Source organism: Crotalus tigris, unplaced genomic scaffold, assembly GCF_016545835.1.
Source record: "Crotalus tigris isolate CLP2741 ecotype Arizona unplaced genomic scaffold, ASM1654583v1 scf7180000019753.2282721675:598951, whole genome shotgun sequence".
NCBI lineage: Eukaryota > Metazoa > Chordata > Lepidosauria > Squamata > Viperidae > Crotalus > Crotalus tigris.
In genome coordinates, this window is record NW_024097693.1 from 41,337 (window position 1) to 58,334 (window position 16,998).

The window sequence follows — 16,998 nt, forward strand, 5'->3', positions numbered from 1 at the left end:
TCCTGGTGCTCGTTTTTATCTTTTGAATATATATATATATATATATATATATATATATATATATATATATATATATATATATATATATATTCAGTAAAAAAGGAAAGCGATCACCAGGAAATAAAACACCAACGTTTTAATAAATAAAATCAAGCTTTCGATGGCTAACATCTGCCATCATCGTCAGGATTTTATTTATTAAAATTTATTTCCTGGTGATCGCTTCCCTTTTTTACTGAAATGTATGTACCCAGGAATAGCTATTCTTCAATTTTTAATGTAATATATATATATATATATATATATATATATATATATATATATATATATATATATATATTATTTTATTTTTTTAAACAACAAAACATAACACATACACACAGTGTACACAGTGTATTTTTTAACAGCAATTTCGTAACGATAATCTTCTATTATTTATATTTCCCCCCCTTATTCTTCTTTAGATATATTTGTCCTTGTTGTCCCGTTGTTTCTTGTTTACATTTTTCTTCCTTCATACTATACCTCATACTAAAAATAATACATATTATTATTACTATACATTATTATACACACATTTTCCACTTTTGACCTTTCCACATTTATTCTCCTTTATTACTTCTAGTCTCCAACCAATCATACCACTTATTCCATATTAGATAGTACTCTGTGTCTTCCTCTTCTTTTATCTCTTTTGTTAATTTGTCCATCTCAGCACAGTCCAGGATTTTTCTTATCACTTCTTCCTCTCATTTTTCCAGAACTGTGCGTATACTATTCTTGCTGCCGTTGTTATATGTAGAATTAAGAACCATATTTCTTTATTATATTTTCTATTTAAAATACCCCGCAGAAAGATCTCTGGTTTTCAGTCTACGGGTTGGTCTATTATTTCTTCCATCCATCTTCTTATTTTAATCCAGTATTTTTCGCAACTGAGCATGTCCACCATAAATGATAATATGTTCCTTGTACTTTTTTACATTTCCAACATGTTGGCGAATTGTTCTGGAACATCTTGGCCAGCTGGTGGAAGATGCCATCTGTAAAACATCTTCAACTGGTTTTCCAGAATTGGAGGGAATCTTGGAGGTCTTCTAGTCCAAATCTCTGCTCAAGTACGAGACACTATACCATTTCAGACAAATGGTTGTTCAATTTCTTCTTAAAAGCTTCCAGTGTTGGAGCACCCACAATTCTTTTTTTTTATTTTAAAATTTTTTATTTTCAATTTTGCAATACAATACAATCTTAAAAATACTTCAGATAAGAAAATAAGACAAATTAATACACACCATTTTCGGTATTGCTCACCCATTTCCCCCCAAACCGCATCCACCCTCTAACCAACTTGCCTCTTTCCCTCTTCTTTAATAATAATAATAATAATAATAGTAAAGTTGGAAGGGACCTTGGAGGTCATCTAGTCCAACCCCCTGCTCGGGCAGGAAACCCTACACCATTTCGGACAAATGGCTGTCCAGTCTCTTCTTAAAAACTTCCAGTGTTGGAGCATTTACTGCTTCTGGAGGCAAGCTGTTCCACTGATTAATTGTTCTCACTGTCAGGAAGTTTCTCCTTAGTTCTAGGTTGCTTCTCTCCTTGATGAGTTTCCACCCGTTGCTTCTTGTCCTGCCTTCAGGTGCTTTGGAAAATAGCTTAATTCCCTCTTCTTTATGGCAGCCCCTGAGATATTGGAATACTGCTATCATGTCCCCCCTTGTCCTTCTCTTCGTTAAACTAGACATACCCAATTCTAGCAACCGTTCCTTATATGTTTTAGCCTCCAGTCCCCTAATCATCTTTGTTGCTCTTCTCTGTACTCTTTCTAGAGTCTCAACATCTTTTTTACATCGTGGTGACCAAAACTGGATGCAGTATTCCAAGTGTGGCCTTACCAAGGCATTGAAGAGTGGTATTAATACTTCGCGTGATCTTGATTCTATTTCTCTTCTTCACTCACCCCCTCTCCTCCACCTTCCTACTTACTTTTCACCTTCTTCTATCCTCTCACTCCAGATCCGTTCCGGGGGAAATGCCCGAGCAATTCCTCTCTCCAAATTGAAACCTCAATATATATACAATAAAAACTATTTCTACTTATCTGAACTACTAAAATTCCAAGCCATCCTTCCCCCACCCCCCACCCCTCCCCCACCCCCCAACTTCCCAGAGCTAAGCACAGGGTCATACAAATATACTAAACATAATCTAATTAAGTTTACTAATTATACAAAAACCAAAATCATACTAACCCTTAACTCTCTTCAAACTTTAACATCATAAGTTTAAACAAATTCATTACTCATAAAATAAATGAAACTTTGTAGTTCCATTACTTCTTCTGAACATATTCTATCCATCTTCTCCATACGTTGAAATATCTCTCTTGTGAATGGTCCTTTAAATAAGCAGAAATTTTGGCCATTTCTGCTAACCTTAAATACCCATTCTTCTAAAGAAAGCAGAGTATCCTTCTTCCAATATCGATCCACCAAATAACCTTGCTGCTGTTATTAAATTCAACATTAAAATAGTTTCTTTAACATCAAAATCCACAAAAATACCCAAAAGAAATAACTGGGGAGTAAACTTAATCTTCCTTTTAAAAACCTTTTGAATGTTCCACCAAATCATAATCCAGAAGGCTTTAATATTTTTGCAAGTCCACCAAACATGGAAATAGGTTGCATCCAAGCAACCACATCTCCAACATTTAGGTTGCACATTCGGGTACATACAAGACAACTTTTTAGGATCCAGATGCCATCTATAAAACATTTTATAAAAATTTTCCCTCAAATTTTGAGCCTGCGTAAATTTAACATTTCTAATCCAAATTACCTCCCATAAGTCCAATGAAATCGGTTCCTGAATGTTCTGGGCCCATTTAATCATACAATCTTTTACCAACTCAGATTCCAAATCCAATTTTATTAACTCATTATAAATTCTTTTAATGTGGGCATCTTTCTGATCCTTAATCTGAATTACCAAATTTTCATCTACTAAAGTAATTCCCACTTTCTTTTCTAAAGTCCATCTCTCCACTATTTGCAAATATTGAAACCATGATTGTAAAATATTTTCTTGCCTTAGCACATCTGAAGACTTTAATTGCCAATCAGTACCCGACCAGATAAGTAACTCTTTATACGAAATATTATCAAAATTTACCCCCTTAGAAACCCCCTGAATTGCTTGTCCAGGAATCCCCCAAATAGGTATTTTATAATTTAAGAGCACCCACAATTCTTAAAGGCAAGCTGTTCTACTGATTGATTGTTCTCACTGTCAGGAAATTTCTCCTTAGTTCTAGGTTGCTTCTCTCCTTGGTTAGCTTCCATCCATTGCTCTTCTTTGCACCCTTTCTAGAGTCTCAACATCTTTTTTATATCTTGGTGACCAAAACTGGATGCAGTATTCCAAATGTGGTCTTATAAAGGCCTTATAAAGCGGCACTAACACTTCATGTGATCTTGATTCTATCCCTCTCTTGATGCCTCATAGGTTTGCATTGGCTTTTTTGGCATCTGTAGCACCCCGCTGGCTCATATTTAAGTGATTGTCCACTAGGACTCCAAGATCCTTCTCACAGTAACTGCTATGGAGCTATGTTTTGCCTATTCTAAACCTGTGCATTTGATTTTTCTTGCCTAAATGTAAGATCTTGCTTTTTCTCTACTCTGAATTTGTTAGATAGGATGCATTGTTCAAATATGTCAAGATCCACCTGGATCTTGAACCTATCTTCTGGGGGGTTGGCAATACTTGCCAACTTGCTGTCATCTGCAAATCTGATGAGTTCCCCTTCTATTCTCTCATCTAAACCATTTATGCAGATATTAAAGAATACTGGGTCTAAAACAGAACTTTGGGGTACGACACAGCTTCTTTCCTTCCATGTAGAATAGAATAACAGAGTTGGAAGGGACCTTGGAGGTCTTCTAGTCCAACCCCCTGCTCAGGCAGGAAACCCTATACCCCTTCAGACAAATAGTTTTCCAATCTCTTCTTCAAATTCTCCAGTATTGGAGGCAGATTGTTCCATTAATTAATTGTTCTACCAGTCAGGAAATTCCATATTAGTGCTAGGTTGCTTCTCTCCTTGATTAGTTTCCATCCGTTGCTTCTTGTCCTGCCTTCAGGCGCTTTGGAGAATAGCTTGACTCCCTCTTCTTTGGGGCAACCCCTGAGATATTGGAACACTGCTATCATGTCTTCCGTCACCCTTCTCTTCATTAAACTAGACATACCCAATTCCAGCAACCGTTCCTTATATAGAGATGCAGTTCCATTAAGGATTACACTTTGAGTGCAGCTTGTCAGCCAGTTACAAATCCATCTGATGTTAATGTAGTCTTCCCCATTTTTTCCCACTTTTTTAATGCAACGTTTGTTAAATGAAATCACTGCAGCTATTAAGCAAATGATGTGATCATTAAGTGAATCCAGCTTGCCCCAGTGTCTATGCTTGTCAGAAGCTGGGTGAGGAGATTGCAGATAGTGATCACATGATCCCAGGACATGGCAACCATCATAAATATATGCTAGTTGCCATGATCAAGTGACCCTTGGGGGGAGGGGCAATGGTTGTAAATGTAAGGACTGCACATAAGTCACTTTTATCTGGGGCCTTGTAACTTTGTACGGTTGCTAAACCAACGGTTGCAAGTCAATATAGTATCTGTATATTGGCGTTTGTGTGGACTAAAACAGTGTTTCACAACCTCAGGAAGTTTAAGATAGGTGAACTTAAGTTCCCACAGGTCCTTCGGACTCAATCTCAAAGTGAGATGGGTGGCAGATAAATTAAAATAAATGGAAAAATCATGGCAGGACGTTTGTCAATTGCACGGTTAAATCAAACAGAGAAACAAAAAAAGCGAGGCCCCTGTTTTAAAAGTCATCTACTAAACCTGGGGTCCTTAGAGTGTGGTTAAGAAAAAGCCAAGATTGCTTCATGGTGGGATCAAAAACTCTGCCTGGTTTTTGAGTCCACTGTTCTGGCTGTCTTCTTGACATTTTTGGCCAGACCTTATGGATATCTCTGCAGGAACATGTTAAAAAGCACAACCACCAGGCTCCATCCTTTCACGGCAGGCGGCCCAGCAGACAGAAGAACATGGGCCTTGAAGGCAGAGAGGAAGTCATTGGGGAGGCCTCGTGTTCATCAACATGCCCACCAGCCAATCGGAATGGAGGCATTTGTGTGAGACAGAACGAAACAACAGAGGTGGATTTGACTGTTCTGGTTGTACCAGGAAAAGGAGGAAGCACGCTACTTGTGACATACAACATCAAAACCAGGGTGGATCAGGTCATCTCCCAAATAGACAAGGGTATTCTGTGGAGGCCCTCTTCCATTCCTGTCCTTCTGAAACAGCAGGTATCCAGAGTTGCCCTCTCCTGTTCTGGGCCAGTCCAGAAGTGGAAATGAGCACCACACTGAGTGGTGTCATGACAGGACACCCCAAACCTACTTCTACCACAATCATTTGCTCAAATCAAACCCTGAACCAGAATGGAATTCTTTTTAAAGTAACTGCTTTATTGATTGAACCATGGTTCAGTTAATTTTCACATTCATTGTGGGAAACATCCAGAAGAATGAGAATTCTGTTGAAAGCTGACTAAAACAGAATCAGCCATGTTGGCTCCTAAGCTCTGGTAAGGTGGAAGCGATGGCCTTGATGTGCAGTTATATACATCACTGGGAAGACTGTGGGAAGACTGGGGTGCATTTGACGTCTAGATCCCATTCCGCTATAGCTGAGAAGATCTTCTTCTGAAGTAAAGTGCACAAACTCTCAGTAGCGCATCCTTTCATAGTTATATCGTTGGCGAGGATATCTGAAGAAATAAACCAATATGGGAGTTAGTAACATCTCTACAGTATCCCATCCTTCAAAAATGGTGAAGGAGAAAGTATTAAAAATTCTGGTTGGAAAACTAAATGATTGCTCTTGCAAAGTGTTTCTGGAAAAACTTAAAGGGGAAGAAAAATGGGAGGAGGAGGAGAAAGAGAAGGAGAAGAAAGTAGACTGTTATCTAGTTTACCTGCTTATCTACTGTTGTTGTGCATTTACTATTCCCCTTACCTTGAATTGTAAATTAAAAATAGTTACAGCTTAAAGCATGATTTTTAAAAAGTTATTATGTGCTGGCATCTTACTTTCTTTCATTACTGTTTTGAAACTTTGATAGGCCTTTAATTGTTGGGAGATGGACGCATTGCCCTTAGCTGTTGAATTGGGATGCTACAAAGACACCCTTATTTATCAGCACAGATTCTGTATCCGTCTAGAGCAGTGGTTCTCAACCTTTTTAATGCCGCAACCCCCTCAACCAGTCGCAAGTCGAGGATTACTCAACTGGTGCAGCACCATTTGCAGAATGGGACTTTTGGCGGGCTCAGCAGGGCAGAGACAGCCTGGACAATTCCTATTGGCTTTTGAAAGCCAATAGAATTAGACTCTATTCAAGAGAGTCTATTCTATTGGCTTTCAAAAGCCAATAGAATAAAAGGGAGTAGCACAGCTAAGGAAAAGGGGAAAAAATAGCGGACTGCGTTGTTTGGCGACCCTCGTGAAATGGTCGTTCGACCCCAAATGGGGTCCCGACCCACAGGTTGAGAACCACTGGTCTAGAGATGTTGGAACCATAACCCATGTGGAAAACAGGATCCACTCCACTTTGAATCTCTTCTACTCCTTCTGTTCAAGAAACCTTCCAATAACTGCTCCAGAATCCTGATTCCTCAAGTCTTGGCCTCCCGCTCTCAAATCATAATTTTAAGTGGAGCCTGTTCTTACAAATGTTCTTCCCAGTTAGAGACAAACACTGGTTTTCAGTATCCCGGCAGGAAACCAGTTTTTCATTGCATTCATGTGAGCCGAATCCAATGCATCCAGGACACTGAAGTCCATTGTAACGGTTGTCGTGACGTTCAAGCACTGTCAAGAGCAAAAAGAGCAAAAAGATGATTTGTGCAACTGTCTCTCCCTAAGAGTAACTGCACGTTTTATTAGATTGGGTAGGCTAGGCACATCCTTTCTCTTAAAAAGGGTCTTTTGGTGGAACCTAGGAAGCTCACGATGGCAGCCCCTGCCCCATGAAAAACCCTTCCCCTAGAGTTCCAGGAGCCCCCCTCTTTTTTTAAGCTTCCAGAAAGCATGGAAGAGCTGGCTGATTCCCTCAAGCTAGATTCCTCCTGTTTGGGCATCTCCAGCTGTAGATAGCCAGATATTATTGTATGGGATTCAAACCCTCAACTGAAAATTCAACTGACTGTGTAATGCCTGAATCCTAGTGGTAATTGATACAGCATGCAGGATATTCCCAGTGAAAAAAACAGAGGAATTTCTCTCCCATCCAAGAAGGAGAGCAGAAGTCGTGTAAATCCCCTCCCATAGGGTTATGTCACCCACCTCTTTCTGCCCTGCAAGCTTCTGCACTGGAGACAAATTCCTTGTGTATCTAATCACACTTGGCCAATAAATTCTATTCTGTTCTATTCTATTCTGTTCTGTTCTGTTCTGTTCTGTTCTGTTCTGTTCTATTCTATTCCATTCCATTCCATTCCATTCTATTCTATTCTATTCTATTCTATTCTATTCTATTCCATTCCATTCCATTCTATTCTATTCTTCTACTCCATTCCATTATTCTATTCTATTCTATTCTATTCTATTCTATTCTATTCTATTCTATTCTATTCTATTCTATTCTATTCTACCATACCATACCATACCATACCATACCATACCATACCATACCATAACATAACATAACATAACATAACATAACATAACATAACATAACATAACATACTCCATTCCATTGCATTCCATTCCACTCTACTCCACTCCACTCCACACCACTCCACTCCACTCCACTCCATTCCATTCCATTCCATTCCAGGAAGGTGACCTCAATAGATAATATATCTTCAGACACTGTTCATAGAATCTGCTCTGCCTAAACACAACATATTATCTTCTAGTACAGTGTTTTTTCAACCTTGGCAACTTTAGGATGAGAGGACTTCAATTCCCAGAATTCTTCAGCCAGCATGAGCTAATGTCTTTCAATCCTTATCAAGAGAAGTTTTAGATACAGGCTTAAGGTTTAACCCTTAGCTCTGACAAAATTGAAATCAGAAATGGGCAGCCCTGCAGAGATTAGATTTTGCCTCACTCCCTCCTCCCACTTTGTCCATTGGGGCCGAGATTGGCTTCCTAAGAGCTACATACCAACAGGCGTCATAGTTTGACATGCATCCCCAACACAGCACGCTCTTTTGGACCTCACTGCCAGTTCATAAGGTAGATTTGTCTCCACGTAGTCAAGATGGCAGGTGTCAGACGTGCTGCACATTTTTGAAGTGAAAGTGAAGGACAGAGGGGCTGCACAGAGGAGAAACAAAGTACAAAGGCATTTTATTTGCGATTCCTTGGTAGGTTCAAACTCTGAATGACCATTAGATGGAAGTAGCAGGTAGTCCTCAACCACAACTGAGCCCCCAACTGCCACCGTTATTAAGCGAATCACTTGCAGTTGTTAAGCTAGTAACCCAGTTGTTAAGTGAATCTGGCTTCTCTGTTGACTTTGCTTGGCAGAAGGTCGCAAAAGGGGATCACGTGACCCCGGGACACTGCGACCGTCATAAATACGAGCCAGGTGCCAAGCATCTGAATTCTGATCACCTGACCATGAGGATGCTGCAAAGGTCATACATGTGGAAAAGAGTCATAAGACATCTCTTTCAATGCTGTTGCAATTTTGAACGGTCACTACATGAATGGCCATAAGTCTACCTGTATCTCTGTCTGCCTGTCTATCCCAGAACTCTTAGTATTTCATACCTAATAGCAGTTCAGTTTGAAACATCACACAAGTATCTTCATCATCTTTACAGGCCATCATCGAGCCGTTACATCTATCGCCGGGACTCATACAAACTTCACACTCAATACACATGCCTAGAGGAGGAAGAGACAACTTTGTTTTTTGATGCTTTCAATGGGATTGTCATGCCCTGCCCTGCCCTGCCCCACCCCACACTTCAAATGGTGATTCATGCCATCATTGCACAGTTCATATGTCTTGCTAGTCAACAGCTACTTTTGACTAGCCCCCTCAACTTGCTGATGGAATTAACCCAATGTCTGCCTTGGGTAGGATGGCCTGGTGGTCTACCACAGGGGTTCCAAACTCGGCAACTTTTAAATGGGTGGACTGCAACTCCCAGAATTCCTGGGAAATGAAGTCCACAGGTCTTAAAGTTGCCAAGGCTGGACAGCCCTGGCTTAATATTAAAAGGAATGAATAAATTCATAGTTTCAGAAGAATTCAGAAGAAGCTACTTCTTCTGCAGGCAGAGGTGGCTGAGGGACAAAAAAATAAATCTAGAAAGTAGCTAAAACCATGCAGTCCCAACTCTGCCTGTTTCTAACGCATGCAAAAAATAAAGGGTGGGGTTTCAGTTACACGGTGGTGGGCACCATCTTGACTTTTCTGACCCCCTTTCTGTGGTCATCCAGGACCTGCCTGGAGACTTGCTGTCTGAGGCAAGGTTCTTGAATTGCTTCCAAGGTCTTCTCACCTGTAGCTAAGAAAGTGCCCAAGAGGCAACAGAATAAGAGGGACTTCATGGTGGAGAACAAGGTGATTGATGCCCAAGTCAATCTGGATAAAAATACCTGGAAGAGATGGCAGAAAGAAACTGGAGCTGGAACACAATGTAGGTGTGAATGGTTCATAGTGCCAACTTTTACATAACAATAACAAACCAGTTTCAAGAATCTTTCCCCCTTAAAAAAAAAACATAACGGGAAGAATACAAGTCTAGAAATAAAATCATTCTCCTAAGGTCAGTGGTGGGATTCAGCCAGTTTGCACCAGTTCAGCAGAACCGGTAGTTAATTTTTTGTTGCCCAGGCCCAGAACGGACATTCAGAAGTGGCATCCACACAGAGAACCAGTTGTTCACATATTTGAATCCCACCGCTGCCTAAGGTGTTATGTTAACTCCTGGTAATAATTGCATTTTTCTCCATTGCCTGTTTGGCCATTGAACTCAACAACTTAGTAGTTACCAAGCTGTAAGGAAAGCTACTTCATAAAAAAAATCATTATTGGGATGTTTAGGACCTGTTTTGGTTAACATTGGGTATGTCTAGTTTAATGAAAAGAAGAACTAGGGTGATTTGATAACAGTGTTCCAATATCTAAGGGGCTGCCATAAAGACGAGGGGTGTCAGCCAATTCTCCAAAGCACCTGAAGGCAGGACAAGAAGCAATGGATGGAAACTAATCAAGGAGAGAAGCAAGCTAGAACTAAGGAGAAATTTCCTGACAGTGAGAACAATTAATCAGTGGAACGACTTGCCTCCAGAAGTTGTGGGTGCTCCAACACTGGAGGTTTCCAAGAAAAGATAGCATAAACATTTGTCTGATATGGTATAGGGTTTCCTGCTTGAGCAGGGGGTTGGACTAGATGACCTCCAAGGCCCCTTCCAACTCTGTTATTCTGTTTTCCTGCCTTCAATTGAGCTCCCAGATCATTTGAAACACTGGATGGGGATTCACCATTATCCCTGTCTCACACATACACAAATCTCCCTGGCTTTCAAGATCAGAATTTGGGTAGCAATAGAGGAAGCTTAGGCTGGAAGCTACCGTAAACTCCTTTCTTACCATCTACACAACAAACAAAGGCTACGTGAGTCCTTCAACCAAGATCAGGGTCTGTCCACCTTAAAGTAAGCTTAAAGGGAAGGTTAAACCTGGTCCATACCACCATGTGGATCTTCACCGAGGAAAGCAGAATACAAGTATATGTAGGATATTGTCCCTTGAAAGGAATCCAAGTCTTTGTAGAAAGATTCTCAACCCTTAAGAAGGAAGTAGGAACTTACGTAGAGCTTCAAGAAGCAGCCAGCAATTTTTCTCAGAGACTACCAGATGCTATCATTCAACGGGCACAGGTCTTTCTCCCTTTGTGTTTCCTTTTTGTAGGAGAGCTAGAAGACTATGTTTTTGGAAACACCTCTCAACCACTGATATCCCTCTGGGATATATTTACTTTCCACCCAGATAGGGAATAAGACAAAAAAAAGATAACCCTTTTGCCAGTCCACTGTCCTTTTCAAGGACAACCTGAGGCAATCACCCAGGAGGGCTTGATTTGTTCTGCTGTTGGAGCCAACTATTCCAGGCCTGCTGGATCAGCCTGTGAACACAGTAGCATTATTTAGGGTTAAAAATTCACCTGGTAGTCAACATAGATTTCACCACAAGGAGAGGGAAATGGCTAAACTACTCTGGAGCAATTGGAAGTGAGTGACTCACTTCCGTGAACCAGAAATTGGGACCGAAAAATCTACCTGGGAAAGTTAGGTTGATCAAGTCTTCTAAGTTATGTTTGTAAATGGGAAGCTTGGATCACTTCTGGTTTTACTGAGTGGTCGCCTTGCTTAATGACCAAATTTCTGGTCCCAGTTGTGGCCATTAAATGAGGACTAAATAGGATCAGGCCATGCTACTGAATGCAAAGCAAAACAGTTTGTTTTTTTTTCTTGAAGGATCGAGAAAGCTAACACTAGCACTAGTGATCTTACCTAGCTTGGCAGTGAAATGTCTGCAAGAAAACAGCCAAGCTCAGAGAGCACCAAGGACCCCTCATTTCAACTCTGAGTTGTAAATATTCTCCTTTATCAGTAGTATTTCTCTTATTGGATCCCAACAGCAGGTTCCCTTTGCTTCTGTGGCTTCTCAGTAGATTGCTATGCGAATGCAGAGTGTATTCTAGAGAACGTCTAGTGAAAAGAAGAAAAAAGAAGAAAAAGAAGAAAAAGAGAAAGAAAGAGAGAAAGAGAGAGAGAGGAAGAAGTAGAAATAGAAGGAGAAGGAGAAGTAGGAGGAGGAGGAGGAGGAGGAGGAGGAGGAGGAGGAGGAGGAGGAGGAGGAGGAGGAGGAGGAGGAGAAGGAGTTTGATGTGATAGCAATATTCCAATATCTCAGGGGCTGCCCCAAAGAAGAGGGAGTCAAGCTATTCTTCAAAGCACCTGAAAGTAGGACAGGAAACAATGGATGGAAATTAATCAAAGAGAGAAGCAACCTAGAACTAAGGATTTCCAGTGGAACGACTTGCCTCCAGAAGTTGTGGATGCTCCATCAGTGGAGGTTTTTAAGAAGAGACTGGACAACTACTTGTCTGAAATAGTATAGGGTCTCCTTCTTGAGCAGGGGTTGCACTAGAACAGTGGTTCTCAACCTTTCTAATGCCGCGACCCCATAATACAGTTCCCTATGTTGTGGTGACCCCCCAACCACTTATACATCACAGGGTGCCAGGGTGTGGCCAAAGAAAAGGGGGAAAAATGGCGGACAGCCTTGTTTGGCGACCCCCGTGAAATGGTCGTTCAACCCCAAATGGGGTCCCGACCCACAGGTTGAGAACCACTGCACTAGAAGACCTCCAAGTTCCCTTCCAGGTCTATTCCGATTGATATTCAGATGTTCTCTCTCTTAAAGCAGAAACAGCCAGTCAAGTGGATCAGGGCTAGCCTGAAGCTTGGAGAGGGGAAGGTTACTGCTTCTGAAACCTCTTAAACTAAATTGCATTTCATTGCTTTCTATAATGAGAGAGGTTGCAGCGTCCCCGGGCTCGCGTGATCCCCTTTTGCGATCTTCTGACAAGCAAAGTCAACGAGGAAGCAAGATTTCCTTGACAACCAGGTTACGAACTTAACAACCGTAGTGTTTCACATAACAACTGTGGTCAGAAAGGTCATAAAATGGGGCACAACTCACTTAAGGACTTTTCTTGGCTTAGCCACAGAAAGCTTGGGCTCAGTTAAGTCGAGGACTACCTGTCCTATGGAACAGCAATATAAGTGCAGGAGCATTCACTGTTATTTCCCCCCCCCCCTTTTATATAAATATGCATTATGCAAGATTGAACTTGCACATGGCCCAAGGTTACACTTCTCGTCCGATCTCGTTGCTATTTTGTAATATCTCTGCAAACATTTTTAGACCTTTTAAGAGAGGTCGATGCCTCTTGGATTTGAAGGGGTTCCCATTTTTGTACGTGCCCAGTTTTGAAGGCCTTTGCAGACTCGGCGTGCTTGGCCGTCCCGTGTTCAGGGAATACACATGCAGTACAGGGAATCCTCAACGTACGACCACAAAATGGAGCCCAAGATTTAACTCGTTTGTTAAATGAGTTTTGCCCCATTTTACCACCTTCCTTGCCACATTTGTGAAGTGAATCACTGCAATTGTTAAGTTATTAATATGGTTGTTAAGTCAATCTGGGTTCCTTCTTGACTTGGCTTGTCAGACATTTGCAAAAGGGATTCACATGACCCCGGGACACTGCAAGCATCATAAGTGTGAGTCAGCTGTCAAGCATTTGAATGTAAATCTTGTGTCTATGGGGATGTTGCAAGGGTCATAAGTGGGGGAAATGGTCATAAGTCACTTTTTTCAGGGCCGTTGTAACTTTGAACGGTCACTAAGCAAACTCTTGTAAATTAAGGACTACCGGTGCAGCTAGACTCAAAGACCTGAGTCAGTCTAGTCTGGGTATGTCTAGTCCAGGGGTAGGCAACCTTGGCTCTTTTATGACTCGTGGACTTCAACTCCCAGAATTCCTGAGTCAGCCATGCTGAGGGGAAAGGGAGAGGTTTCCATGCTGAGCCATGCTGGCTCAGGAATTCTGAGAGTTGAAGTCCACGAGTCATAAAAGAGCCAAGGTTGCCTACTCCTGGTTTAGTCTAATGAAGATAAGGACTAGGGATGACATCATAGCAGTGTTCCAATATCTCAGGGGCTGCCACAAAGAAGAGGGAGTCAATCTATTCTCCAAAGCGCCTGAAGGCAGGACAGCAAGCAACGGATGGAAACTAACCAAGGAGAGAAGCCACCTAGAACTAAGGAAAAATTTCCTGACAGTTAGAACAATTAATCAATGGAACAATTTGTCTCCAGAAGTTGTGGATGCTCGAACATTGGAGGTTTTCCAGAAGAGATTGGGCAGCCACTTGTTTGAAATGGTATAGGGTCTCCTGCTTGAGTAGGGGGTTGGACTAGAAGACCTCCAGGGTCCCTTCCAATTCTATTATTGTGCCTTTCTAATGAGTTAAAAGGAAGCAATGATATCATTGCTATATAGTGCCACCTCTTGGCCAGATAGTACCACGATATGTACCAGCCCTTTAAACTATAGTAATCCAAACAAAAAGCACCATTACACTATTCTTATTGTAAGGTTGTTGCAATAATAGAATCTATAGGCATCTCTCCCCTCTCTTACTTCCCCCCCCCTTCCATTCAGTTGTATCTGATTCCCAGAAATTGCCTGAATAAAACCTGGCCATTTTCTTGCCTCCTTCCTAGAGCTGAAAGAAAGCGACTGGCTCAAGATCACCCAGCTGATTTTGTGTCTAAGGCGGGACTAGAACTCACAGTCTCTTGGATGCTAGCCTGATGCCTTAACCACTACACCAAACTCTCTTCCCGGAAGCTAAGAAGGGTCCCTTCTGAGATGTTTTCTCCACCTCCACCCACATCCCCATCCCGGACTCAAACTTTTTGTTACCAGATTGTTGTCTAGGCTGTGGGTCTTCCTGCTGTGTCTCATGAATGTCAAAGAGACAAGATCGGATCAGAAGAGTCCTGGCACCTTTGAAATTTGGAGTTGGAGAGGACTCCCGGGGGTGCCATGAACAGCCATCTTAGGAAAGTCCCTCCCTAGTTTTATTTATTTATTTATTTATGAGACTTATATACCGCTTTAAGTGCAAGGCACTCTCTAAGCGGTGCACACCAGAAAGCAATGTATATATATATATATATATTTACATTGCCCCCAACAATCTGGGTCCTCATTTTACCTACCCCGGAAGGATGGAAGGCTGAGTCAACCTTGAGCCGGTGAGATTTGAACCGCTGACCTGCTGAACACAGTCAGCTAAAGTGGCCTGCAGTCCTGCACTCTAACTGCTGCGCCACCTAGTTCTCAGAAAGATGAAGGGTAGGAGGGGGAAAGGACTTTCAAACTGGCAAGATTCTGTTACTCTAACCTCATAATAAAAGTAATATTCGCCTTTGTAACTTTGATATCAAACCGGTCGGTCCTAGAGGAGATCAACCCTGACTGCTCTTTAGAAGGCCAGATCCTGAAGTTGAAACTCAAGTCCTTTGGCCACCTAATGAGAAGGAAGGACTCACTGGAGAAGGGCCTAATGCTGGGAAAGATGGAGGGCAAGAGAAGAAGGGGACGACAGAGAATGAGGTGGCTGGATGGAGTCCCTGAAGCAGGAGGCGTGAGCTTAAATGGACTCCAGAAGAGGGTAGAGGACAGGAAGGCCTGGAGGAATGTTGTCCATGGGGTCGCGATGGGTCGGACACGACTTCATAACTAACAACAATAACAACAACTTTGATATCCAAGTCTGGTCTATCTTGACGGGTTGACATCAATCCTGCAAGTCTAAAGACACTTCCCCCTCCCTTTATCTTTGCAAAAACTAGGAAGGGTCTGAGACTCTTAAATTACAGCACTGTCCTGGATTCAAATTTCTTTTATATGATTGTTGTCTTGATCACGGTTCATCCTCCTGTTCCTTCTTCCCACGACAAGATATGATTTGTGTTCAAATAGCAAACTTGGTCCAGTCCTTTAAGACCTAGCATCTGTATTTGCCCTGTGTGCGTTAAACCTGGCTCGTGCTTAGGCCCTTTGATTTGAGTGCTAAGCAATTTGTGAAAATGACAAATCTATGCATTGGAGACAGAGAGGCTGGAGAGAAGGTTCCAAGGCCTGCAACCCATCCTGCAGGCTGACTTTGCAGAAAACAGATGTTTCCTTTCTGCTAACTGACCTCAAAATGCTTTTGAACATTAAGTTGCAATATAAACTGCTGGGTATGAAAGAATGTGTGTGTGTGTGTGTGTGTGTGTGTGTGTGTGTGTGTGTGTGTGTGTTTTCTGAGGTTTTCGCGGGTGTTTGTATGTAGGTCTTTGGTTATTCGGGTTTTTTCTCCCACGTAAAATTGGAAGTGTCTTGGCGACGTTTCGACCAAGCTCCTAACCAATCAGAACACACCTCCATCCAATCAGAACACAGCCAAGCTCTCATCCAATCAGTTCATACCCCCACTGGCAGTTAAAAGGAGGAAACAGCTACAATCACACATTGCTCCTAGAAGCACGAAGCCGAAAGCACCAGCCTGAAGATGACGAATGAGACTTCGTTGAAACATCGCCAAGACACTTCCAATTTTACATGGGAGAAAACCTGAATAACCAAAGACCTACATAATCCACAAAAAGGGGGTCGATCACCAAGAGGAATAAAATATTAAAAATTTATTAACCGAGCTTTTGTTGGTAAATCATCCAACATCATCAGGATTTTAAAAGGGAGACGCTGGGGTGTCTTTTATAAGGTGTTAGTAGCCTGCATCTGGCTTCTAAGGCATGTTAACAGGCCCAGCTGGTCATGCCGTTCATTATGCATCATTCTCCAACCGTAAGTATTAGATCTGGGAGTAAGAGGACTCCCTTTCATCCCGCATGCTGGTCATCTCCCTCCTCCCTCATCTTCCTGTATATGGATAGAGGGGGGGGGATTCTCCCTCTATTCCATTAACCCTTCCAGTCATAGTGTCATTAGGCCCGCCCATCCTTGGGTGAGATCTGCCACTAACCCTCCCTCCTCTCTCTCTCCCTCTCCCCCGCTCTTCTTTCCTCTCATCCTCCACCTCCCTATCTTCCTTGATGGTTACTAATCCTATGCCAACAACACTATTCTCTCCCCCCTCTTTTCCACATGTGTCCAGATGCCTCCTCCTCGCATGGGTAACAGCCCCCTGATGTCTTAAGCATCTCAAATCAACCGTTCGTTCCCCCCCCCCACATATCGTGAAATTCCTCGAAGCACGAAGCTGAAAACATCAGCCTGAAGATGACGAATGGGACTTC

At 42.0% G+C, this 16,998-nt stretch overlaps 1 protein-coding gene across 1 annotated transcript; it reads right to left on the minus strand.

Moving 5' to 3' along the window:
- Nucleotides 1-5,530: 5,530 nt before the first annotated feature.
- Nucleotides 5,531-11,077, minus strand: LOC120317638 (phospholipase A2 inhibitor subunit gamma B). The gene is made up of 6 exons (XM_039364373.1): nucleotides 10,923-11,077; nucleotides 9,608-9,704; nucleotides 8,868-8,984; nucleotides 8,256-8,408; nucleotides 6,816-6,956; nucleotides 5,531-5,853 (listed from the first exon to the last, which is right to left on the minus strand). Exons 2-6 carry the CDS (start codon nucleotides 9,654-9,656, stop codon nucleotides 5,711-5,713), a joined length of 603 nt encoding a protein of 200 aa, XP_039220307.1. The 5' UTR covers nucleotides 9,657-9,704; nucleotides 10,923-11,077; the 3' UTR covers nucleotides 5,531-5,710.
- Nucleotides 11,078-16,998: the final 5,921 nt, after the last annotated feature.

Excerpts from the sequence above, each read along its gene's own strand:
- LOC120317638 (XM_039364373.1), bottom strand. The coding sequence starts at position 9,656 with ATGAAGTCCCTCTTATTCTGTTGCCTCTTGGGCACTTTCTTAGCTACA. Across the intron at positions 8,985-9,607 it reads GGGCACTTTCTTAGCTACAG|GCATGTGTATTGAGTGTGAA; the intron begins GTGAGAAGACCT and ends TTCCTCCTCTAG. Across the intron at positions 5,854-6,815 it reads TCTAACTGGGAAGAACATTT|ATATCCTCGCCAACGATATA; the intron begins GTAAGAACAGGC and ends TTATTTCTTCAG.